This window comes from Armigeres subalbatus, chromosome 3 (genome assembly GCF_024139115.2).
Source record: "Armigeres subalbatus isolate Guangzhou_Male chromosome 3, GZ_Asu_2, whole genome shotgun sequence".
Lineage (NCBI taxonomy): Eukaryota > Metazoa > Arthropoda > Insecta > Diptera > Culicidae > Armigeres > Armigeres subalbatus.
Window position 1 is genome coordinate 333697741 of NC_085141.1, and position 26794 is coordinate 333724534.

The following is a 26794-nucleotide window of genomic DNA, read 5'->3' on the forward strand; positions in this document are numbered from 1 at the left end:
TCTGAACGCGTGATCTGTTCATAAAATAGAGGTAATAAACTATAGAGGACGATTGTCGCTGCGGTTCCCTTTGTTATCGTCCCCAAACATGTTGGGTACCTATCTGTCAAAACGTTCTGATTTTTCCTTCGTTGACATTTAGTGCCCTATCCTCGCCAGCAAAAGATGTTTCGCCAGTGACGACAGCGATAATCTCCCTCTATAGTTTATTACCTCTATTGTTCATAAGCTCATAAGTTCAGTTCATTTTTTGTGAACGCAAATTGAACGCGTTCAAATGCACCACTGCTGACAAATCTGTTCTTTTCGGAGGCATTCCTCCAACATACTTCGATTAATGGCAACCGAACAAAGCAACGATCACTGGATTCACCATATAGACAAACGGACACAATAGACTCACGATAATATGGGACTGGCAACGATAACAATAACGAATAATGGACATCTAAAAATAGATTCTGTGTGGACTCTGTACAGCAGAGTACCACAGTAGATCACGGCACAGTAGCGGTCAAGAACACAAAAGTGCCTACCAAATAAATATACGAATAAAAAAAAAATTCTTAGAGGTATTTCCACTTGTAATTACTCCCTTAATTGCAAAAAAGTCCACGATATGCTGAAAGTCGCCCATTTCTTCTTTCAACTAACATGGAAAACTTTTGTCGACAAAAGTCTTCTCGAGGCAAGAGACTCGAGTAATCACAAGTGGAAATACCTCTAAGAATTTGTATAATTGAAAGATAACTTTTGTTGTATGTGAGATGGAATGTTACAATGTTCAGGAAAAACATATAATTTTGCTTGTTTACCAACTTTGTAGAAGAGACGGAAAATTGGAAAAATCATTGGAAAGAGTTAGAACGAAAATAGTAGTTTGTGCAACAAGTGGCAAAAAGATGATTTTTTCAGCACGAATTGTATACGTTTGTCCAACGAGGCTTGCCGAGTTGGATAAATACTACGAGTGCTGAAAAATCGAGTTTTGCAACGAGTAGCATACGCTACTTTTTTGCAATAACGAAAAATGGACTTAAATTTGATGAATCTGCACCAAAATTGTACATCTAATTTACTTCACATGATCATTCTTGCCAATTAATTATGTTGCTTCAGAGAACAATCAGATTCCATGTTACCGTGCCACATTGAACAGTTCGATAAACCGTGAAGCGATAGATGTACTTGCCTTTGGAATTTTTTGATGACATGTCCACCAAACTATTTAATTTATTACGGGGCGCATAGAATACACTATTTGAGCACTTACCGAAGCTAATTCAGCAAAATGTAGTCATGTAACTACTGTTCTGAGGTTGGTTTTTCATTATAGCATCCAAATGAGTGCTTTAATGAATATTATGCAACCCATTTGAGTTGCATAATGTTCATTAAAGCACCCATTTCGTTGGTATGGAAAAGTAGGCCGTTTTATCACTCAAAGACAAACTGTAAACCAGATATTATGATCAGGAATTGCAAAAATTATATTTTTATGGAGTTTTTATATAAAACGTCTTAAGTTTGTTATATATAAGAGATAGAGACTCGGCATGTTCAGCAAAGGTGCTCGTATTAATATTTGCTACAACTTTGTGGCAGACACTACGTGTCTATCTTATTCTGGTGGAAAATAATCTTCTCAACTCACTTTCAGGGGGATTAATCGTCAAACTGTTTTTTATCGAAAGATGCGCTCCAGAAATATCTTGAAACTTCTGTGAACAAACCCTATATCCAAAATCAACACTTTTCGAGTTTTAGTATTTCGATCGTGAAAATGAGGAAATAAAACACTGTGCGCTGCCGATTTTCGTACAAATAAACTTTTTGTCAAAATATTCTCTGCATTCATGTACAGTAATCCAAACCACAATTTTTACAGTTTCTTTACTAGCTATTGCCTTTCTTTATTGCTCGGGTACTGCGCTGGCATGGTACACATTCGGACTCTCAACGCCAACAGCTTTAATTGAGTTAATTTGCGCCTTCTTTCAACTGCCAACATGCGAGCTTGGCGAACAAGATAACCGACCTCGACTTTGGAAAACATGATCAGTTTACCGACATATATGGAATTTTCGTGTTGTTTGTTATTGTTATGCTTCAAAATTGCTCAAATTAGACCTACTCATGGAAAATGGTTCAAGGTGAATAAAAAATAATGAACCGTATTCGGAATGTTAATCAAGAAATTACACCCATCACAATTAATTATGCAACTATGTATGTATTTCCGTGTTTGCCGCTGGTTTATCGCCTGGGTGATTTAAAAAAACACATCCTTGCCCCACGCACGTTCAGCTCTTTATCGCCGCCGCGCGGGATTGAAACGTTCGTATTGAAACTGATGAAGTATGCGACTCTCTAATGCCGGTGTGACCGCGTAGATCCAGTTTTGCTTTTTGTACACCCCATGTTGTGGCAGCCGAGAAAAAGTGTTACTAAAAACAGTTATTTGTTACATTTTCAACTCTAGGTGACCGTTTTGCTACCCATGATCGTAGTTTCTCCTTTTCCGATATAAACGGGGCATACGACCGAAAAAAAAACTAGCGACCACGGATTAGCATACGGGGCTGTTTGGTATCTTGGTATGCAAATTGAGTTGGTGGTTTACCGAAGCGGTTTGATCTTTCGCCATCGTGTAGTGGGTCTGGCGTTTATGCACTCTCATAGAGTACAACGTCTCTGATGTAAAACATAATGGGGAAAGTAATTTGCATCAGTAAGGTTCCGGAATTATTTGGCTGCCACTTGATGTACATTGAATGAGAATGAATTTAACTTCAAACACAACGTTAGATAAGTCGTTTTGAAAATTTCGTATTGAATTATTCAACTTATTTGTTCTAATAAATACATCTCACTTACCAGTATACGTACTGTAGACATGCTCGTCGTCCCCTCCGATGCTGTCCTCCTCCATAACGGTGTCGTACCGTTCTGTGTAGAACCCATCGTCATCGACCACGTCCAGTTCGTCCACCTCCAGGTCGTCATCGATTCCATCGTCGTCCCCAAGGTCGTCCTCTTCCTCGTCCTCATCGTCGTCATCATCGAGCAGCAGACCTGCCTTGGCAGCGGGGCTCACAATTTCGGCGCTGCACTCGCGGCAGTTCTCCACATCGCCCGGCACGTAGTAGAATTTGGACTGGATGGGCTCGCCGGCCGGCGATGGAGCAATCTCCGACTCCGAGTTGGGGTCTAGCACTTGCCTGCAATTGGGAAGAACAGATTCAGTTTTCAACTCGTATGAATTCAGCATCGTTAATGTAGACTGCGGTTACGTAAACTGTAGGAATGAGGAATGGAATGCCTTTAATTGACGCACGTGTGTTGGGTTGATGTTGATACAGTTTTAACTATCTCATTTAAATGCATTTAATAGTGTAATTAAAGCGTTTAAGATGTGTATGCGGCAACGCAATCGTCATGAAAATTGCGATCGCTACAATCGAGATCCTAGAGTCAAGGTTGTGGTAACGATAGCGCAAAATGATTGATATTGGAATATGAGCAAATTGATACATTGCTGTACCTGATCAGAAGGACGAAACTGAATTATTTATTGATAATATCTAAATTAGGGTATCTGTTCAATTATTAATAACATGCTCCTATATTAATAGCAATCGCAAAATAGGCAATTTAGGCTCAATTTGTGTCGTGTTTTGTTGTTCTCACTACTAAAAAAAATTACAAAAATGAAAAATACAACAATTTGCGCACCAATTCTTTGTTTTCGAATGGTATTGATTTGGGTACATGGTATGAACTCAAGGAGCCGTAACCCTATTTTATAACAGATATTATCGGGCGGGTCGCGTGTGTTTGGGGAGACCTTCAACATGTTTTGTAGCGCGGGGGTAATATGCGTAGCTGATTGAATGTGAGATTGAGCGTTAGTCGGTCCAGTGGGTTGTCAGGATGATCAATGATCATAGGTTCATGATATGTATAAGAAAAAAAAAATGCTTATAGAACTCCCGTCGTTGGATGAGCATGATGACCATGCATTTCGTAGATGCTACTCCGTGATTGACCAATGGATGGAAGCATGGGATTTGCTTTCCGACCTCAATATGCACAGTCCGAGAGCTCTAGTATTTAAATGGTCGATAACGTCCTCACGGTCTATCGAGGAACTATCAATTCTATAATTTCGCCTCTTATTCTATCATGAACATGTACGTCTAAGTTCGGAAGATGATATTAGCATTTCCATATCATTGTTTATAAATCGTTTAACTTCACGTAGAAGTAATACACTCAAATCATTAACTAGTGTTCTCAAATAATTCCTGAAGAAACTTCCCAACTAATTTCAGGTGAAACCTTCGGAAGAATTTCGGAAAAAACATCCAGAGGAATTCCTGGAGCAATTTATATAGGAAATCGTGGAGAAACTTCCGGAAGAATTCTTGGAGGAACTTCAAGAGGAATCCCTGGAGGAACTCCCAGAGGAATTCCCGGAAGAACTTTAGGATGAATTCTTGGATAAACTTTTGGAGGAATTCCTAAAGAACCTTAAGATGGAATTTTTGAAGGAACTTCATGAGGAAAAATTCGAAGAAATTCTTGAAGAAACTTTCTTAGTAATTTCTGAAGAAATTTGTTGGAACTTTTATAGGAATTCCTGGAGATGCTTCCCGAGAATTACTGGAGGAGCTCCCGCAGATTTCCTAAAGGAACTTTCCAACTAATCCTTGAAGGTACTTCTGGAGGAATTCCAGGAAGAATTTCCATACGAATTCCTGGAGGAACTTCCGGAGGAGTTCCTGGAGGAACTTCCGGAGGAGTTCCTGGAGGAACTTCCGGAGGAGTTCCTGGAGGAACTTCCGGAGGAGTTCCTGGAGGAACTTCCGGAGCAGTTCCTGGAGGAACTTCCGGAGGAGTTCCTGGAGGAACTTCCGGAGGAGTTCCTGGAGGAACTTCCGGAGGAGTTCCTGGAGGAACTTCCGGAGGAGTTCCTGGAGGAACTTCCGGAGGAGTTCCTGGAGGAACTTCCGGAGGAGTTCCTGGAGGAACTTCCGGAGGAGTTCCTGGAGGAACTTCCGGAGGAGTTCCTGGAGGAACTTCCGGAGGAGTTCCTGGAGGAACTTCCGGAGGAGTTCCTGGAGGAACTTCCGGAGGAGTTCCTGGAGGAACTTCCGGAGGAGTTCCTGGAGGAACTTCCGGAGGAGTTCCTGGAGGAACTTCCGGAGGAGTTCCTGGAGGAACTTCCGGAGGAGTTCCTGGAGGAACTTCCGGAGGAGTTCCTGGAGGAACTTCCGGAGGAGTTCCTGGAGGAACTTCCGGAGGAGTTCCTGGAGGAACTTCCGGAGGAGTTCCTGGAGGAACTTCCGGAGGAGTTCCTGGAGGAACTTCCGGAGGAGTTCCTGGAGGAACTTCCGGAGGAGTTCCTGGAGGAACTTCCGGAGGAGTTCCTGGAGGAACTTCCGGAGGAGTTCCTGGAGGAACTTCCGGAGGAGTTCCTGGAGGAACTTCCGGAGGAGTTCCTGGAGGAACTTCCGGAGGAGTTCCTGGAGGAACTTCCGGAGGAGTTCCTGGAGGAACTTCCGGAGGAGTTCCTGGAGGAACTTCCGGAGGAGTTCCTGGAGGAACTTCCGGAGGAATTCCTGGAGGAACTTCCGGAGGTATTCCTGGAGGAACTTCCGGAGGTATTCCTGGAGGAACTTCCGGAGGTATTCCTGGAGGAACTTCCGGAGGAATTCCTGGAGGAACTTCCGGAGGAATTCCTGGAGGAACTTCCGGAGGAATTCCTGGAGGAACTTCCGGAGGAATTCCTGGAGGAACTTCCGGAGGAATTCCTGGAGGATCTTCCGGAGGAATTCCTGGAGGATCTTCCGGAGGAATTCCTGGAGGAACTTCGGAGGAATTCCTGGAGGAACTTCCGGAGGAATTCCTGGAGGAACTTCGGAGGAATTCCTGGAGGAACTTCCGGAGGAATTCCTGGAGGAACTTCGGAGGAATTCCTGGAGGAACTTCCGGAGGAATTCCTGGAGGAACTTCCGGAGGAATTCCTGGAGGAACTTCCGGAGGAATTCCTGGAGGAACTTCCGGAGGAATTCCTGGAGGAACTTCCGGAGGAATTCCTGGAGGAACTTCCGGAGGAATTCCTGGAGGAACTTCCGGAGGAATTCCTGGAGGAACTTCCGAGGAATTCCTGGAGGAACTTCCGGAGGAATTCCTGGAGGAACTTCCGGAGGAATTCCTGGAGGAACTTCCGGAGGAATTCCTGGAGGAACTTCCGGAGGAATTCCTGGAGGAACTTCCGGAGGAATTCCTGGAGGAACTTCCGGAGGAATTCCTGGAGGAACTTCCGGAGGAATTCCTGGAGGAACTTCCGGAGGAATTCCTGGAGGAACTTCCGGAGGAATTCCTGGAGGAACTTCCGGAGGAATTCCTGGAGGAACTTCCGGAGGAATTCCTGGAGGAACTTCCGGAGGAATTCCTGGAGGAACTTCCGGAGGAATTCCTGGAGGAACTTCCGGAGGAATTCCTGGAGGAACTTCCGGAAGAATTCCTGGAGGAACTTCCAGAAGAATTCCTGGAGGAACTTCCAGAAGAATTCCTGGAGGAACTTCCAGAAGAATTCCTGGAGGAACTTCCGGAGGAATTCCTGGAGGAACTTCCGGAGGAATTCCTGGAAGAACTTTCGGAGGAATTCCTGGAGGAACTTCCGGAGGAATTCCTGGAGGAACTTCCGGAGGAATTCCTGGAGGAACTTCCGGAGGAATTTCTGGAGGAACTTCCGGAGGAATTCCTGGAGGAACTTCCGGAGGAATTCCTGGAGGAACTTCCGAAGGAATTCCTGGAGGAACTTCCGGAGGAATTCCTGGAGGAACTTCCGGAGGAATTCCTGGGGGGACCTTCGGAGGAATTCCTGGAGGAACTTCCGGAGGAATTCCTGGAGGAACTTCCGGAGGAATTCCTGGAGGAACTTCCGGAGGAATTCCTGGAGGAACTTCCGGAGGAATTCCTGGAGGAACTTCCGGAGGAATTCCTGGAGGAATTTCTGAGGAATTCCTGGAGAAACCTCCGGAGGAATTCCTGGAGGAACTGCCAGGGGAATTCCTGGAGGAACTTCCGGAGGAATTCCTGGAGGAACTTCCGGAGGAATTCCTGGAGGAACTTCCGGAGGAATTCCTGGAGGAACTTCCGGAGGAATTCCTGGAGGAAATCCGGAGGAATTCCTGGAGGAACTTCCGGAGGAATTCCTGGAGGAACTTCCGGAGGAATTCCTGGAGGAACTTCCGGAGGAATTCCTGGAGGAACTTCCGGAGGAATTCCTGGAGGAACTTCCGGAGGAATTCCTGGAGGAACTTCCGGAGGAATTCCTGAAGGAACTTCCGGAAGAATTCCTGGAGGAACTTCCAGAAGAATTCCTGGAGGAACTTCCAGAAGAATTCCTGGAGGAACTTCCGGAGGAATTCTCGGAAGAACTTCCGGACGAATTCCTGGAGGATCTTCCGGAGGAATTCCTGGAAGAACTTTCGGAGGAATTTCTGGAGGAACTTCCGGAGGAACTTCCGGAGGTACTTCCGGAGGAACTTCCTGGAGGAACTTCCGGAGGAATTCCTGGAGGAATTGTACGGAGGAATTCCTAGAAAACTTTCGGAGGAATTCCTGGAGGATCTTCCGGGGGAATTCCCGGAGGAACTTCGGAGGAATTCCTGGAGGAACTTCCGGAGGAATTCCTGGAGGAACTTCCGGAGGAATTCCTGGAGGAACTTCGGAGGAATTCCTGGAGGAACTTCCGGAGGAATTCCTGGAGGAACTTCCGGAGGAATTCCTGGAGGAACTTCCGGAGGAATTCCTGGAGGAACTTCCGGAGGAATTCCTGGAGGAACTTCCGGAGGAATTCCTGGAGGAACTTCCGGAGGAATTCCTGGAGGAACTTCCGGAGGAATTCCTGGAGGAACTTCCGGAGAAATTCCTGGAGGAACTTCCGGAGGAATTCCTGGGGGAACTTCCGGAGGAATTCCTGGAGGAACTTCCGGAGGAATTCCTGGAGGAACTTCCGGAGGAATTCCTGGAGGAACTTCCGGAGGAATTCCTGGAGGAACTTCCGGAGGAATTCCTGGAGGAACTTCCGGAGGAATTCCTGGAGGAACTTCCGGAGGAATTCTTCCAGAAGTTTTTCCGGAATTCCTGGAGGAACTTCCGGAGGAATTCCTGGAGGAACTTCCGGAGGAATTCCTGGAGGAACTTCCGGAGGAATTCCTGGAGGAACTTCCGGAGGAATTCCTGGAGGAACTTCCGGAGGAGTTCCTGGAGGAACTTCCGGAGGAACTTCCGGAGGAACTTCCGGAGGAGTTCCTGGAGGAACTTCCGGAGGAGTTCCTGGAAGAGCTTCCGAAGGAATTCCTGGGGGAACCTCCGGAGAATTCTCTAAGAAAGAACGACTCGTAAATTGACATGTCCAAACATGGAGGGAGTAAAGGAGCAGTTACTAATAAATTAGAATCAGATTGTCGCCATACATAAGAACAACTTTTTTTTTTTAAATAAGTGAAAGGCATGTGGGTGGAATTTATATATCAAGTGAAAGGTTTTACTTCCTGTTCCTAAGAACAGCTGTGAAAACCACAATAAAATTTGTTATAATCATCAAAATGGATTAATTCATAATAGGAACGCATGCACTACTTGTGGCACTATTCTTAATTTTGGTTCCTTATTTGGCAAATCCCATTGTTTTCTTATGGGATTGGCCCAATAGGGACCACTAGTGCGACAACTGGTGCAAAGGACGTCAAAAATTTAGCAAAATCAATTTTTACAATTATGCTCCGCTTGTTTTTAAGGAGATCAAAAGGTTTTATCGTATCATATGAATATGCTTGGTTTGCGGTGATTTGATTGGCCATTTCGCATATAAAGCACTAATGCGACAACTGGTGCTATAGCCACGACTGGTACATCTAGCCTAGTACGTTGGTATGAGTATCACTTACACTGATTATATCGTTTTTTGACTAAAACTCGCGAATTTCGACTCCCTCTGGCCAATAAAATTTATAATTGATAACTGTGGCAAGATCTTTCGAAACAGATAACTTGAACGACACGAAGGATAGTTCGTTAATGTCCTTATTTCGAGGGACGCGTTTAACACATTTTGGCGAACGTTCGACAGCGCGCCTCTACGTTTTGGATCTCTTTATGTGATCCGCAGCTGTACCCCTCACGATAAGCAGGTAGGACCGGACTAAGCTGACAGAACCTACACTGTCGCAGCTGTGAGTCAGGTATTGGTATGAAGGATGAAGGCAAACTAGAGTAGAGCCACGTAGAGCTGAGAAAAAAGTTATATCTCGTTGTTATTACGGCAGGCATGCTAACGTGAAGCAAGGAAATTTAGAAATATTCAGTGAATTATGTATCGTTATAGCTATTTGATTAAGTGAACCTTTAAAGGTATTATTGTGAACTATTTGATATATGAATTCCCCTAATCTAAACTGATTATCAGGTAGAATAGCACCAAAAGATCTACGTACCCTTAACCTAAAATACTATATGAATCCTACGAACTAAGTTGGTACACTATTTGACTAACTAAAAGCCATGCAATTACTTAAAATTACCCTAATATTATAGTACGGAGAAATAGTACGTTAGAAGTGCAGACTTGAATACGAATCGACATACATTAGACTGGTTCACGGACTGACATTGACTGGACACAGAAACGGGACTAAACGTGAGTTACAATTACTTATTATCTTACCTTCTACAATGAGTCTTAATTGGTAATGGGAAAAACTGATAATGAGAAAAATTATAACAAATTATGTACACTACAACGAGTTCCTACAATTGCAGGAAAATAATAACTCCCTTTACTGTAAAACCCAAATAACGGTCGTTTTATTCCGGGGTTATTATTTTGGAAAACCTCCCCCGTGTTGGCAATTTCCAACAATTTATTATTTTCGTTTATATACGAAAACGAATTTCGCGTCAAATCCGAATCGGTCATGTCAAGTCGAACCCTACGGTCGGGAAGAGTGGTTGGTGAGGTAAAAAGTGCAAATCTAGGTGCAAATGGTGGTGTGCAAGTGGTGGTCACGGCTGATCCGGAGGAGTCTCATCCCGGAAGAACATGCCAGGTGTGTCGTGGACTGGATTCAGCCGAAATGGTGCAATGCGACGTGTGTTCTAAATGGCATCACTTCCAGTGTGTAGGAGTCACGCAGCAGATAGAGAATTTTCCCTGGAGTTGTGCCAAATGCGAATCTGCGAAAGGTGTCCAGGAAACCAGTTCTACTGCGGCTGGAGCTGCTGGAGGACATGCGGAACGTCGAGCGGTGTGAAGCAGAGCGACAACGAGCAATCGCAGCGGAGGAAGCTAAAAAGGAAAGGGCATTCCTGGAGCAGAAATATCAACTGTTGGAGCAAGCTATGAGTGAAAATGGCTCGTCTAAGAATGGATCAATGAGCAGAACGCAGAACTGGATCGCATCTACGAACGCGGCCCGCGGTGTGCCCATCGCCTCCAATGTTGAGAGCCAGATCGAACCGACTATACACGCTGGTAAAATGCAACTATGGAACCCAGCAGTTGCACGGATTGGTAGTACTCGCTCATCGGTACCAGAGCCTAATCCCCCTGATCCATTCCCAGCACCGGAGTCCATGCTGAGCTACAACGTAGATCCACCGGCTTTGAGAGCCGGAATGCAACAGTTAGCTCTCGGCACAACAAGTCAAGCTCCATTACAGGAACAGTATCAACCCATCCCAAGGGTTGAACCTTCGCGACGGGTTTCCATGGCACAGTTGCCTTATTCAGGTAGAGTGGCTGCACCTACCATCGTCCACAGCTCGGAAGTAGATCCGTTGCATCGGTTCTCACGTAACACACCGGTTCCAGAGTATCAACGATTTGTCCCAGTCTCGAGCCGGCATTCGGTTCATCAGCAAAATCATCCTCATTCATCTACGTTGCGAGGCCACCAACTCTACAATCAAGATCAAGAGGAAGTAGCTGAACCGTATTCGATCTCACGCCAGCAGTTGGCCGCCCGACAAGCTATTTCAAAGGATCTTCCAACCTTTTCTGGAAATCCAGAAGAGTGGCCTCTGTTCCTATCTACCTTCAATAGCACCACCGCTCTGTGTGGATTCACCAAAGAGGAAAATATCGTCCGCTTGCAGCGAAGCTTGAAGGGTCGAGCGCATGAAGCAGTCAAAAGCCGGCTGCTACATCCATCGAACGTCAGCGGGGTTATGTCGACGCTCAAAATGTTATTTGGGCAACCGGAGGTGATCGTCCATTCCATGATGTCTAAAATCAACTCCTTCCCGCATTGAGGAGGACAAATTAGAAGCCATCGTAGATTTTGCCGTCAGCGTTGAAAACTTCTGCGCAACCGTCGACGCATGTGGATTGGAAGAATACTTCTACAATATGACCTTCCTTCACCAACTCGTCAACAAGCTTCCACCATCGATCAAGTTAAATTGGGCGCAGTACCGATTATCGCTACCTACGGTCAATTTACCGTCTTTCAGCAGCTGGCTCTACTCTCTAGCAGAAGCTGCTAGCGCTGTTACCATTCCGAACACCACACTCGAATCCAAAACTCTGCGTAACGACTCACGCACAGCCAAGAAGAGCAACTCTTTCGTCAATGCTCACACCCAGGAAGTATCAAAAGGCCATCGCTTCGCAGCGCTATCCAACGTGAAAACTGCAGCCGATAGCTGCCTAGTTTGCAAAGGAAGCTGCAAATCGATCACCAAATGCACACGTTTCCTGGAGTTCTCTCGCGATTCTCGCTGGGCGACGGTTCGAGATCTAGGGCTCTGTCGCCGGTGTCTACGCCAACATAAGGGTGGATGTCAAGCCAAATTGTGTGGGAAGAATGGCTGCGAGTTGAAGCATCACGAATTGCTGCATAATGCCCAGAAGAACACATCGCTGCCGTTGAATACTTTATCGACCGACACAAGCAAATTATCGCCGATCCAGCGTCAAGAACCTATACCAGCTCCGAACTTGGGCGAGCACGGATGCCATGCCCATCGGATTACCACTAGTCAGGTGTTGTTCCGCTACCTACCCGTAGTGCTGCACGGTAAACACCGATCAATTGAAACATTCGCCTTCCTGGACGACGGGTCCGAGCTCACCTTGCTCGACAAGGAACTGGCGGATGAGCTACAACTTGAGGGAGATGCGGCCCCGCTATGCTTGCTTTGGACTGGAGGAGCGAAGCGTCGAGAGGATGACTCAAAAGAATGTCAAGCTTGAGATAGGTTCAAAACCCGACTCCGAGATGTACACCATGCAAGTAGTACGCACAGTTGCTGAATTACTTCTTCCGTCTCAGTCTCTTAATGTCGAAGAGTTGTCTGAGCTATATCAACATCTCAAAGGTCTTCCGATCTCCTCCTATCAAAATGTCCGGCCAAGAATTCTCATCGGAATGAAGGATCAGCACCTCAGCCTTGTTAAAAGAGCCGCGAGGGTGCACTGCACGAGCCGATCGCTGTTAAAACGCGGTTAGGTTGGACAATTTGTGGTGGAGGGAGTCACAACAACGCCACCAATTTAGTACACTCTGTGTTTCACATCTGCGCCTGCGGCCCGTCTTCGGACGAGGACCTACATAAAATGATGAAGGAATACTTCGCAGTAGACAGCCTGGGAGTTGTTCAGCCGAAGAAACGTCTCGTCTCAGCAGAAGAAGAGCGGGCGCAGAATCTGCTCGAAGGCCGCACAGTGCTGAAGGGAAAACGCTACGAAACTGGCTTGTTGTGGCGCTACGACAATGTTCGGCTGCCGGACAGTTTTCCGATGGCCCTCCGACGACTGCAGTGCCTCAAGAAAAGAATGGATAAAGACTTCCAACTAGCGGACGCCCTCAACAAGAAGATAATCGATTTCGTCAAAAAGGTATGCGAGGAAGGTCACCGATGAAGAACGTTCCCAAAACATCCCCCGGATGTGGTATCTACCTATATTTCCGGTAACGAACGCCAATAAGCCAGGCAAGATCCGTATGGTGTGGGATGCCGCTGCAGTAGCCCACGGAATATCCCTTAATTCCGCGCTACTCAAAGGACCGGATCAACTCAGCGAGCTGTTTACCATACTGGTACAATTCCGTGAAGCAAGTGCTCATGCGTCCGGAAGACCAGCAGTGCCAGAGGTTCCTCTGGTATGATGAAGATGGGACCCTCTCTATATACGTTCTCCAGGTGATGACATTCGGGGCCTGCTGCTCCCCTAGCAGCGCCCAGTTTGTGAAAAACCTAAACGCCGAGCGCTTCAAGGGGGATTATCCAGCGGCGGTTGAAGTGATCCAGAAATGGCACTACGTTGACGACATGCTGGTGAGTGTGGCAACAGAAAAAGAAGCTGTCGAACTCGCATTGCAAGTGAAAGAAGTACACGCTGCTGGCGGCTTTAAAATCCGTAATTGGATCAGCAACTTCAAACACGTCGCTGAGACCTTAGAGGAGAACAACACTGAAGAAAAGAACCTCGATCTTTCACCGGAATTAGCCACGGAGAAGGTGCTTGGTATGTGGTGGTGCACCGACGTAGACACCTTTACCTACAAGATTGGGTGGGACCGATACGGCCGAGCGCTACTGGAGGGCCAACACCGGCCAACAAAACGACAAATGCTGCGTGTACTTATGTCCGTGTTCGATCCGCTTGGGTTAATTGCCCAATTTCTAATGTATTTGAAAATCCTGCTTCAGGAAGTCTGGCGTTCCGGCATCGGCTGGGATGACCAAGTCAATGAAACCATTTTCGAAAGATGGCAAACCTGGCTCAAAGTCCTTCCTACAATTGAAAAGATCAGCATTCCTCGGTGCTACATCAGCGAGTCAAGCATCCACTACGAAGACATACAGCTTCACACGTTCGTAGATGCTAGTGAAAACGGTATCGCGGCTACCTGCTACTTACGATTCAATCATCAGGATGTTGTTGAGTGCAAAATAGTCGCCGCAAAAACCCGAGTCGCGCCGTTGAAATTCCTCTCTATACCTCGCCTAGAGCTTCAGGCGGCCCTGATTGGCTCTGGACTAGCCCGAACACTCTCCGAAGCCCTCACGATCCACATTACCCATCGAGATTTCTGCTCTGACTCCCAAGATACCCTGTGCTGGATCAGATCTGGCCACCGCCGTTACTCACCATTCGTAGAGTTTCGGGTTAGCAAAATTCTCGAGCTGACGGAGATGGCCGAATGGAGATACGTTCCCACCGATCTGAACGTTGCGGATGATGGCACAAAATGGAAAGGACTTCCAAATCTGAAACCTCAAGCCAGATGGTTCAACGGCCCACAATTTCTCTATCTCGCAGAAGATCATTGGCCACGCGCATCGATAGGCTCACGAACCACCAACCTCGAACTCCGTCCTAGTGCAATGGCACACTTCACCGCACCCGATCCCATCGTACAAGTGAACGACTTCTCCAATTGGGGTCGATTAGTTCGAGTCGTTGCGTTTGTGCAACGTTTCTCCAATAATTGCAAATTGAAGCGCTTGAAGAAGTCTATAACAAGCTGCCCTCTTTCCAGCTCAGAAATAAGCTTGGCTGAATCATATCTACTACGCCAGGCGCAGTTGGAAAGTTATCCCGATGAAGTCGCTCTTCTCCAACGATCGCAAGATGAGTCGACGCTGCCGCTTAAAACACCGTTACCAAAAACAAGCCCGCTGCACCAAAAATCACCTTGGCTGGACCAGAATGGAGTTTTACGAATGCGAGGCCGCATCACCAACTGTGATTACGCAACTGAAGACGCCAAAAATCAATTATCCTTCCACGTGACCACCCAACCACCAAATTGATTATTGCACATTTCCACCAAAATTACACCATCAGAACCACGAGACCGTAATCAACGAAATTCGACAGGAATACAGTATTCCGAAGCTGCGCACAGCCTTCATCAACGTCCGAATTAACTGCCAACGCTGCAAGAACCACAGAGTCGATCCAAAAGTGCCAATCATTGCAGATCTACCCGCAGCTCGATTTCATGTCTTCGCACGCCCCTTCACCCATGTCGGCGTGGATTTTTTCGGACCATATGAGACTGTCGTCGGTCGCCGAGTAGAAAAGCGTTGGGATATGCTGGCCACTTGCCATACGACCCGCGCCATTCATATTGAAGTCGCCCATTCACTGACCACCGATTCATGCGTTATGGCACTACGTAACTTCATCTCGCGAAGGGGAGGCCAAGAACCTTTTACAGCGATCGAGGTACAAATTTCATCAGGGCCAACCGAGAAATCAAAACAGCGGAGGGTACTGTCGATCATGAAGAAATAATGAAGGAGTTTGTGGATGCAGAAACCAGTTGGCATTTTCATCCTCCTTCCTCGCCGCATATGGGCGGCAGTTGGGAGCGCCTCATCGGCTGCGTTAAAAAGAATTTGATGGCCATTCTCCGAACAAGAAACTTGACGGATGAAGTACTTCGGAATCTGTTAACAGAAGTGGAGAACACCGTCAACTCCCGACCTCTGACACATGTTCCCGTGGAAGACGACTCAGCACCAGCTTTAACGCCCAACCACTTCTTGGTTGGGTCGTCTAATGGAGTGAAACCGCTGTGCACTATGGATGATAGTGGTACGGCGCTACGCCAATGCTGGCGATTGTCTCAACTTCAGGCCAACCGGTTCTGGCAACGATGGGTCAGCGACTATTTGCCTGAGATAACTCGCCGCACGAAGTGGTTTACGGACACCAAGCCGATAGAAAACGACGATGTGGTGATAATTATCGACCCTAGATTACCCCGGAACTGTTGGCCAAAGGCCGAGTGATCTGCATTCATCCCGGGCAGGATGGCCAACCTAGATTAGTGACGGTGAGGACAACCTGCGGCATCTACGAGCGACCGGTAGCCAAGTTAGCCGTGCTAGACGTACGGCGCGTTTCGGATTAAGCTGGCATAGCGGCCATCGTACCTGGGGGGACTGTTGGCGAACGTTCGCCAGCGCGCCTCTACGTTTTGGATCTCTTTATGTGATCTGCAGCTGTAGCTCTCACGATAAGCAGGTAGGACCGGACTAAGCTGACAGAACCTACACTGTCGCAGCTGTGAGTCAGGTATTGGTATGAAGGATGAAGGCAAACTAGAGTAGAGCTGAGAAAAAAGTTATATCTCGTTGTTATTACGGCAGGCATGCTAACGTGAAGCAAGGAAATTTAGAAATATTCAGTGAATTATGTATCGTTATAGCTATTTGATTAAGTGAACCTTTAAAGGTATTATTGTGAATTATTTGATGAATGAATTCCCCTAATCTAAACTGATTATCAGGTAGAATAGCACCAAAAGATCTACGTACCCTTAACCTAAAATACTATATGAATCCTACCAACTGTTGCGGAAGGTGTCAGCTGGCGACCTCGCACCGATGCTTACAGCAAATAAAAGACGTCATTTGTCAGTTATTAGCTAAAAAGCTGTAATATATATTCTTTTATTGATTTTTACATGATTAAAATTAGTATATTACTTACAATTTCGGTGATTTGACTTAAACCGATTATCTTCCTGCCGACAGAACCTCCACACTAACTAAATAATAAACTCTATTGTCATGTTCTTAAATATAAATCCCATTGATTTATAACTAGGGGTGCGTACATTTAATTTTCTTATATTTAATATCATTTCTTTAGGGTGCGAAATGTAACATTTAAGCGAAGATTTGTCGATATTAATGGTCTCGCGGAGATACTCGATGTTGTCTTCCTCAGATTGCTCAATGTGGAGCGGTGTGACGTAGAATGATTTCATAGTTTCTTCGGTAGGTATTTGGCGCACTGGGGGGCTGTTAACTACCTTTAAACGACAGTCATGTGACACTTCACTTGTTGGTGGTGCAGCAGAGTGAATTTCAGTATTTGCAACAGCAGCAGGATGAGTAGCAGTGTTGGCAGTAGCAGTAGCCCTGGAAATCACACTGGCGTAGATAGTAGTGGTGGAGGCAGGATTTGAGGTAGCAGCGGCGGAGAAAGAGACGGTGAGTGAAAGCCGCCCTCAGCATGGTCTGCTTCACTTCATACCAGTATTTGACATGTTTTTTAGCACCTCAACCCAAGTATTACTTTTTCATAAATTCTCTGGAAATCTCCCCCCTGATATTTTGAATATATTTATCAGGAATTCTAGGAACTTGTTATACAGAAATTGTGGAATATTCTTGTTATATATGATTTTTGAAGATTTTCTTTCTCTCTTTTTTTTTCTTCCGAAACTTTGGGAAATTCCTCCTAAAATAATTCATTCTTCAAAAATGTTCCGGTATACTCTTTCAAAAGACCAGGTCAATTGCTCTCGCGCGAATTTTGAGAAATCCATCCCTAGGAATTAAGAGGAATTCCTCCTTCAGAAATTTGAAGAAATTTTTCCTCCGATGATCCTGGCGAATTACTCACCTCAGCCCTTTTCTCTCTGATGACTCTTGGGATTTTCTCCCTTACGAATTATGAGGAATTCTTCTCCTATGTATAATACTTAGTATTCCTGAAAGAATACTAGAAGCGTATGCACAATATAAGTTATGCTTATTGCCATTACGGCACGAGAAAATAATGCAAATATTTAACAAAGGTATTGTTCGCCACCCACCGACGAAATGTTTGAAAGATAATTTTGAACTGCGCCGATCCCAGGCGCCACCGCCGCCGAAAGCAACAGGCTATGCCGCCGCCGCCGTTAGAAAATTGCATTCACGCCGCTGCCGGCTTGAAGTAGATCGGCTTACAGGTCTAGGCCAACGAAGGTCCTTCGTAGCTTAGTTGGTTAAAGCACCAGTCTAGCGTTCTGAGGGTCGTGGGTTCGAGTCCCATCGAAGGGAAAGTGGTTACCTCCAATACATTTTTCAAATCAAAATCTTTCACATAATGTACATATTCACGTCTGAGTTTTCAGAACATTGCAAATTAATATATAAGTCGGTGGTTTATTACCCGGAACATAGGCAATTTACTTTGTTTGAACTTTTGTAGTGTGCAACCTTATCTTGTCTACTGTATTGCAAAAACTCTTAGTTAAACCTAATATTAGAGAAAGTAACATCCATCAAATTCCTTTATGATATATTTTTGAACGACGTCTCATTGTGGCCCCCGATTTAAGGTAAATTTATAGAATCTATATACTCACTTCCTAATGTAAACGTAGTTCTCCATATCCCACGGATCGACATAGCGCCGACTGAAAATGGCATCGGCCGGTCCGAGCGGTTCCATCAGGCTCGGGCGACGCGAAATCGGCATCGGGTACGGCCGCAAACAGTCCGATTCGTCGGCCGAATCGAACTCCTTTGCCGTGTAGTAGATCGATTCAGCGGTCCTGCGCGAGGACGCGAAACTATCGAATCCGGCATAGGCGGGCATCGTTTAGCGTTAGGTCAGAAGACAGCTTCCTCGTTTTGACAGGTTCGTCACTTCGCTAGCTCAAGTTATTCAGTGGTGTGTATCGTCGATAGCGATCTCTCTCCGGTTGGATGAGATTCATGCGAATATTGAAGCGTTTATTTTTCTATCGCGTGTTTGCCACCTTGAAGTGTTGGCATTATTTTATGCCGGTCCGGCTTCTTACACGGTTGCAGCTTAATATTTTACGGAAAATTATCCTTAAACTTTATTAATATTTGGTTTACTAAGTTGGCTGTAAAGAAACAAAATAGAAAAAAGAATGATTATTAAAATGCTTTTTGAAGTGCTGAAAGATTTTATTACTTTCGAAGGAATTCACGCATTGAAAACAAGAAGATTGTTGTGTTGCAAGATAGTGTAATGCACCTTAGCTTTTCTTTAATTATTTCTCACATCATTCACGAACCTTTTGTGGTAACAACTAACATTTGATTCAAAAGAATAACCCAAAAATCGAAACTAAACATATCTGTTAAATAATGCTATTTTTCATTCGAGTAATTGTCTCATCGCACATTGGCGCTTTTTCTGCATATTAGACCTCGTTCCCCCGTATGTTTTGTTACAATTTGGTCTACGTGATGGCATCAAAAATAAAAGTCAGTTACCGGGTTACCGCCAGAGATCGATCATGGGCGAAGCGGAAACAACGAGAAGTCCGGTGCGAAACCAATTTGGCTGAAGTCATGTAAGAGACACGTTCCGTTGTTTGGTTGGAGATTTGTAGACGAGCTCTGCATGAGCGCTGTAGCGGCTCTGCGACCCAACCAATGAAGAAGATTTCGTAACACTGCAGACATTATTGATTTGAAGAAAAACGTGCGAACATCACGTTGGTAATAGCAATGGGGATTGGAGTTTTGAGGTTTACTGTAGACTGGCAGCAGTTTAAAGCAGGTAGATTTTTGAATTTGTTAAGACTTTTTATCTTCATGGATTTTGCATAATAAGAAATTAGGATTATGTGATTTCTCTATTTTTTGGATCATCTTCAAAATTAAAAATATTGAAAATTATTGAAGGTTCAATAGCTTTTTTCCCTGGCAAAATCAATTGAACATAAACTTTGCATATTACTACGCATTCCGTCTTAATAAAAGTTTTGATAATTTCATGAGCTGTGGACGGATTTCGTCGAGCTTAAGCGATTCACAGGGAAAGAGACACTATAACACCCTACATGAACATCTTGTAATGTAAAATATAACCATATCAGTAGAATTCAACTATTAATCTCTATCTTCCTTCAGCGATTGAAAATTTTCCAGGAAATAAATTAAAATTGTTGTCTCAGGAATTAAAACCACATGGTTTTGATTACATGGTGCTGTTTCTCGCATCAATCGCACAGAAACAATGGATCCAAATACCTATCAATTTTATGATAATTAGTATTTCTCCTACTCTATATTTACCGCATGTCTGATCGCAAATAATACAGATCAAAAACCATCCACGTGAATCGGAAAGGTTATGGAATCAACCAACAGTCACATATCAAAACATTCCATTTGTTTTTCAACCGAGTCGGTTTTATTAGGCATGAAGCTTCAGAAACCCGCAGGCATTCTAGTTCACTTATGTGAGATAGGTATGTAGCAGATTCATAGAAAGTCAATTCTGTGCTCGTTCATTAAATTAGTAACTCATCATAAAAGCGACCGAGCGCGAATTCAATTAAACCGCACAGGCACCGGGGGCAGGGTAGATTCGTTTTCGCAAGGCACCTGCGCTATTCTGCAGGGCAATCCTCATTACTGATGTATCGATGCCAAGTGTACGGCTATTGAAGCTAGCGAGCTAGGCGAGTAGAATTTCTTATGAGCTGTTATGGGCAGTAACTTCTTCCATGCGCTTCACATAAATCTGTCCTGGAATCGAACCACTTCGCAAACGTTCTGCCAATTGTTGTTTGTTGCTGAACGAACGGTTGAAGCGTGTGAATATGCGGCTAAGGTCACGTATCAACAATCACCAACGGCTGTGGCAGCTTAAAGTCTAGCCGAGTGGAATAAGACTTCTGGTTTTTCGAAACGACGATAACGTCAATGAACACCGGCTTTTCGTTAGTAATGCAACCTTCGTGATTAGAATTAATGTGATTTTCTGCAGAAATAGTTCTCATCGACGACGCATGACAAATCATCGGGTTGTTAATTGTGACTGGTATGCAAATCATCACTTTCGGGAATAACCTAAATAAAACCAGACGACAGAGGATTTTTATATTATAAATCGTAGCATTATTCATGTGTTTTACACAGACGAGTCATTGCACTAATGGTTATTTTATTTAATGACTTCCACAATTTCCGAATGTGTGAAAATATTACTCAATTAGTTAGGCATCGAATGTATTGATATTCCAAAAGTAATCTACTATTTTCAATTCTTAAATTAGTTAATTTAAATTAGTTCTTTGGAAAGAAAGGATGTAGCAATTTTGATTTTTTGTTCTTAAACTCACTTGGTATATCCATCGTGAAGCAAGAAGATCGCCTTCCATGTCTATGCATCCATATTAGAAGCATCATCCACATGTCGGAACGCATCTTCTTCATTACCACCATCATCAAGTCGCAATGGAATACACATCAAATGCGACAACCTCTATGACCCTATCACCGCGTAAGTGGCTGTGACCTCATCGAAAATGACCATGACTGAAATTGGACTTGCCGGGTGTTTTGTTTGTCTTACTTGCTCATCATCGTATGAAATAAGCAGATCAGCAAAAGAAAAGGTATGTGTGTAAGTGCAAATCATTTGTGTATTTACCGGAATGTTTGTTCATTTATTAAGAGTCTTTCAACCAACTTGGTTATTCGGACCCTTCATACTGTGGTGATGATATTATACCTTATGATTTTTTTTATAAGAGGATTGCGCAAGACTAATACAGGGTACATTCGATTCCGGCAACCAATCTTCGTGTCTTAAAATTGCTTGTGCTCGTCTATTTGAATTTCTCATAGCTGTTTGATGTTATCTTTATCTATGGATTGCTTTCGAAAGGGCAATTCGCTTTTTGATTTTGAATTTTCAAACGGCAATATTGAAGTAATCAAAACATGGAAGTGTGTACATCTGCTGAATAAAAATATGTGCAAGACTAAATCGATGGATGTCAACACGAGCAACCCTTCCAACTTTATGGTAACCGGGCAAGCAGTGCAGAAGGTAGAAAGGTTTCAATATCTAGGCAGCCAGTTAGCATCGGACGACGGTGCCAAGATTGACATAGGAACACGATGGATGGTAAACTGCGGTGGTGTTTGAACGGAACGGCATTCTATTTGTGAAGAAGATTGGCGACGAAAAAGAGTTTCAACCGAAAATGATTTACAACGTTAACCTTTTCCTAATAAGCAAGCTGTATCTGGTAAAAGGGCGAATGTCGCAAGAGAGAATTCTCTTCGTCGACTTTCCCTCTTTTGAATAAAAGTGACAAGTAGAGGATTTCTTTGCAATTTATCACCTCAGAATGCAAGTTCCCATTGTTTTCTATCGTTCTGAGGTGATAAACTACAAAGAAATCCACTGTTTGTCACTTTCATTTAAAAAAGGGGAAGTCGATGAAGAGAATTCTATCTTGCGATATTCGCCCTTATTCCAGATAGAGCTTGAATGTTGTTCTTACTTCCTCGGCTTTCCCAGTATTCCATGATTCCATGATGCTGCTGTTGCCATTGCTGATGGATACGATATGATGGAGATATAAAAATCATATGGTTTTTGTTTTCTGTTTGGGCCAGATAGATAGATATATTAGCTAAAAAAAATATTATTTTAATGAAGAATGTTATTTTAAATGAAAAGCTCCCTTATCATTCCAAATTTCTACACCTCGACAAACTGGTGCATTCCAGATACTGTGATGAAGTCCGTACTATTTGAAAATTTCTGTATGTTGATGTAATTGTCAAAGTAAGCTCATAAACTCTGCAAAATTGAGGAACTACGTTAGATCATTAGAATTAGTAACGTTGACAGCGTGTATGTAAATGAAACGTGGTTGAATGAGAGTGTTAATAATTCGGTTTTTGCTATTGACGGTTATGAAATAGTAAGGCATCCCGGGTAGACGATAATGGCTAATGAACAGTTAAACGTGATATTGATAACAAAAAAATGATATTAACTTGTTTGAAATAAGAGTAAAAGTAACAAGCGACAATAACAAAAATTTGCACCAAAACATCATAAAAATATCAGGTTTTGCCATTTACAAGAACTTATCAATATCTTGAGCTATTAGTTTGTTCTTGTTATTTTTACTTGTTCGCTTGTTATTTTTACTCTTATTTCAAACAAGTTAATATCATTTTTTGTTATCAATATCTCGGATTCTACCCGGGATGATAGAGTGGGTGGTCTCTGAGGAGGAGATAATGATGTATGTTTATTAAAGAAGGAATTCCATTCAGCTTTATTACCAAGTTTCTTGTGCAGAATTCATCACAATTGAAATAATTCTACATAATGAAAAACTATTATTAACTAGTCTTTACAATCCACATGGAATTGAATGCACTGATTTTTTGGAATATTTGTTGTCATCATATGGAGCTGATTACAGCTACTTTTGCTTTCAACAAACTCTGGATTTCAACAAACTCCTCAAAATCAGAAAGGTCGCGTAACGTCTTATCTACACTATCTGTGCAATGTTTAGGTAGTGAACCAAAGTTTTTTTTTTTCATAACAATGGAGCCTCGCAATAAGATTTAATTTGAACTAATGACACCTCTAAAGTGTTGAGATTCAGTCAGATAGAAGTCCCTGTATTATCTAATCACGATCTGATTGATCGATCACGAACGACAGATAAACGAATACCAATTATTCGGCTAATGAAATCAGCACACATGTTTGCAACAGTTTCACAAATAATATTAGAACTAACGATCATATTACTGGATCAATTGTTATAGAACGTGATCTTTTCTACTTCAATAGAGTTAATCAAGAAGATGTGGTTTTTGCAATGAATTCCATCAAATCAAACGGCATCGGACCTGACATCATCCGATAAAGTTTTTGAAAGCTATTTTTCCAATATTGATTGAACCCTCCACTTTCCTTTTCAATTCCATTGTTACTACCAGTGTTTTTCCGGAATCATGGAAAAGGTCGAAAATATTACCAATAAGGAAAAAAAGCGAATTCATCCTTTATGGAAAACCTCAGACCGATCAGTATCCTTTGTGTCATATAAAAGGTGTTCGAAAAAATTTATTAAAACTAACATTTTCAATTTCATAGCCAGACATAACCTTCTGAATTAATTTATCGGATATCGTACGAAACATAGCACAAAAAACGACAATGATTAAAATACTCGACGATATTGGTTTTGTGGTCGACAACGGACGTCCAGTTGTTCTCATTCTTTAGATTCCTCCAAAACATTCGATACCGTCTCTCAAAGTATATTATGTCACAACTTGAAAACACAATTCGCTTTTTTGGATCATGCTGTTGCCCTAACAAAATCATATTTAAGTGCAAGATCTCAGGCTGTCTGCAATGATGGTATTTTTTCAAGGTTTTGTCCTATAATATCAAGAGCTCCTCAAGGATCCATATTAGAGCCAATTTTGTTCTCACTGTATTTTAAAGATCTACCGTGCATAGTAAAGCACTGAAAAATCCATCTTTTAGCGGATGATGCACAGATATATTACACATGTTTGAAAAAGTCAGCTGCAAATATCGCTGAGGATATTTACACTGAATGAACAAACTGAGTGAACAAATTCACGAATGGTCTAAACGTAAAATGCTATCATTGATTGCTGATAAAAAAAGATTTTCATTTCGAATAGCTATTTCTATGATTTGATTAAACCATTATTGAAACTTAACGACGACGTTATTGAGTGTGTTGATAATGCATCAAGTTTAGGTATCCGCGTTGATTTAAAATTTGAATGGGACAAACACGTTATGATGCAATGTGGGAAAATTTACGCTTGTTTAAGGACGCTTTGATCATCATCAACATTTTTAACTTGCGCTATACATTTAAGATTATTCCAAAAGCCTACCCTACTTTCCCTACTTTCCCTATACCGTCGTGCGGGGCTTCTTTTGAAAAATCGGGGGCTAATTTGGACATTTTGAAACAAGAACTATAACGTAAACTACTATCAAATTTTCATTATCACCATTCGGGTGTCTTATTGAAAGTTGAATGGCAACTTTTTGTTTCAAATTTGGTATTTTTTTAGTTTAGTTTTTTTAGAAAATCAAAAATTTAAAGTAGCCCCCGGAGTCAAAAGAAGCCCCGCACGACGGTACCCTACTTTCTAAAATTACGTAACGCTAAATTTGGTGATTTTGGGGTTGTAGGACAAAAGGTCGAAGGTCAAAAGGTCGAAGGACAAAAGGTCGAAGGTCAAAAGGTCGAAAGGACGAAGGGTCAAAAGGTCGAAGGGACAAAATGTCGAAACACAAAATCGGAGTCACAAGGTCGGGTCAAAGGGTCGAAAGGACGAAAGGTCGAAGGGACAAAAGATCGAAAAAAAAATCTGAGCCAAAAGGTCGAAGGACAAAAGGTCGAAGGTCAAAAAGTCGAAAGGACAAAAGGTCGAAACAAAAAATCTGAGTCAAAAGGTCGAAGGTCGAAAATAAAAACGTCGAAGGACAAAAGGTCGAAAGTAAAAAGGTCAAAGGACAAAAGGTCGAAGACCAAAAAGTCGAAGATCAAAAGGTCGAAGGTCGAAAAAAATAGGCAAAACGTCGAGCTTTATTCAACCATTTTTTTGCACATTTATGTTCATTTATGTTTTCCTGATTATATTTCATTGTTGAATTTTTCCTTCTTTTAGTCATAGGCTGTTCTTTCAAGATTCGCATGATTATATTTATTTGTGTTTCACCTGATTATATAATTATTATTATTATTTTTTCCTTCTTTTAATCAAAGGCTTGTGATTCGAGTTTCGCACATTAATATTTATTTGTGCTTAACCTTATTTTCATTGTTGATTCTTTTCTTTCTTTTATTCATAACCTTTTCTTTCGAGTTTCGCATTTTTATACCGCATATGAAATACCAAAAATACTTGAAAACATTCCATTCTAGAATTTTCCTTTTTGTTAAAACACAGGGTATTCTTTAGAGGTGTATTGTCAAATCAATATTTTTATCAAAGTATTGCCAGGATTTATTAACTTTAATTTTAATTCCTGAAAATAGTTCTTCTCTCATTTTCATCAAAATGATAATTCAAAATATATCATTTTAGCTCAACACACCATCTTCTAATGACAGCAGTTTTATTTTTATGTGCTCAAAAGATGATAGTTTTTTGTTCACGAAATGTGTGTTTAAGTAACTATAAACGAATATACATAATACATTTATTTTTATTAATAGAAACCGTTACGTCACGCTGTAAAGTTGGGAGGGGTATGGAATTGCCAAAATTTGCGTTAGGGAAGATCCATTAATTCCGTAACGCAAAAATTGGGTATTTTCAACCCTACCTCCCCCTTAGTCTCTTTGTAAGAAACATCTAAAAATTCTGTATGGATCGTCACACTTCGTTCGACCCCTTCCCCCTCTAAGCGTTACGTAATTTATGGACGCTCCTTTACGTGATTTGTGAACGTTTATGTTTCATTTTGAAGTCAACTAGTAACCCTCTAACGCCCAAGACCGCCTTCAGACGGGAAACTTGAATATTTTTTTTTTTAATTTTAATTGTTCAGATTTTAAAATTGATTTTTTACCTGTTTTTCATTCAACCTTCTGTTATTTTTTCGCCCCTTTTTTCCTTCGACCTTTTGTCATTTCGACCTTTTGTCCTTTCAATTTATTGACTTTCGACCTTTTTTCCTTTCAATTTTTTGGCTTGCGACCTTTTGACCTTCGACCTTTTGTCTTTTCGACATTTTGTTCTTTCGACATTTTATCCTTTCGACCTTTTGTTTTCAACCTTTTATTCTTTCGACCTTTTGTCCTTTCGACCTTTTGTCCTTTCGACCTTTTGTCCTTTCGACCTTTTGTCCTTTCGACCTTTTGTCCTTTCGATCTTTTGTCCTTTCGACCTTCTGTCCTCTCGACATTTTGTTGTTTCGACCTTTTGTCTTTTCGACATTTTGTTCATTCTACATTTTATCCTTTCGACCTTTTGTTTTCAACCTTTTATTCTTTCTACCTTTTGTCCTTTCGACCTTTTATCCTTTCGGCCTTTCGTCCTTTCGACCTTTTGTCATTTTGATTTTTTTTCCTTCGACTTTTTGTCCTTTCGTCCTTTTCTCCTTTTGACATTATGTCCTTTCGACCTTTTGTCCTTTCGACTTTTTGTACTTTCGAACTTTCGTCCTTTC

General features: G+C 42.8%; 1 protein-coding gene and 1 long non-coding RNA gene across 7 annotated transcripts in view; one reads left to right on the plus strand and one right to left on the minus strand.

Moving 5' to 3' along the window:
• LOC134225695 (uncharacterized) overlaps positions 1 to 26794 on the minus strand; it is a 137705-nt gene that overhangs the window by 58512 nt on the left and 52399 nt on the right. For all 6 annotated transcript variants that reach the window (XM_062705986.1, XM_062705984.1, XM_062705982.1 and 3 more), the window contains 2 exons: positions 18180 to 18686; positions 2878 to 3221 (listed from right to left, as the gene is read on the minus strand). In XM_062705986.1, the coding sequence (XP_062561970.1) occupies positions 2878 to 3221; positions 18180 to 18412 (577 nt within the window). In that variant the 5' untranslated portion in view covers positions 18413 to 18686. The remainder of the gene's footprint in view (positions 1 to 2877; positions 3222 to 18179; positions 18687 to 26794) is intronic.
• LOC134221286 (uncharacterized) lies at positions 9326 to 9721 on the plus strand. Its single transcript, XR_009982303.1, has 3 exons — positions 9326 to 9429; positions 9485 to 9553; positions 9613 to 9721. It is a non-coding gene; the product is annotated as an uncharacterized LOC134221286 (long non-coding RNA).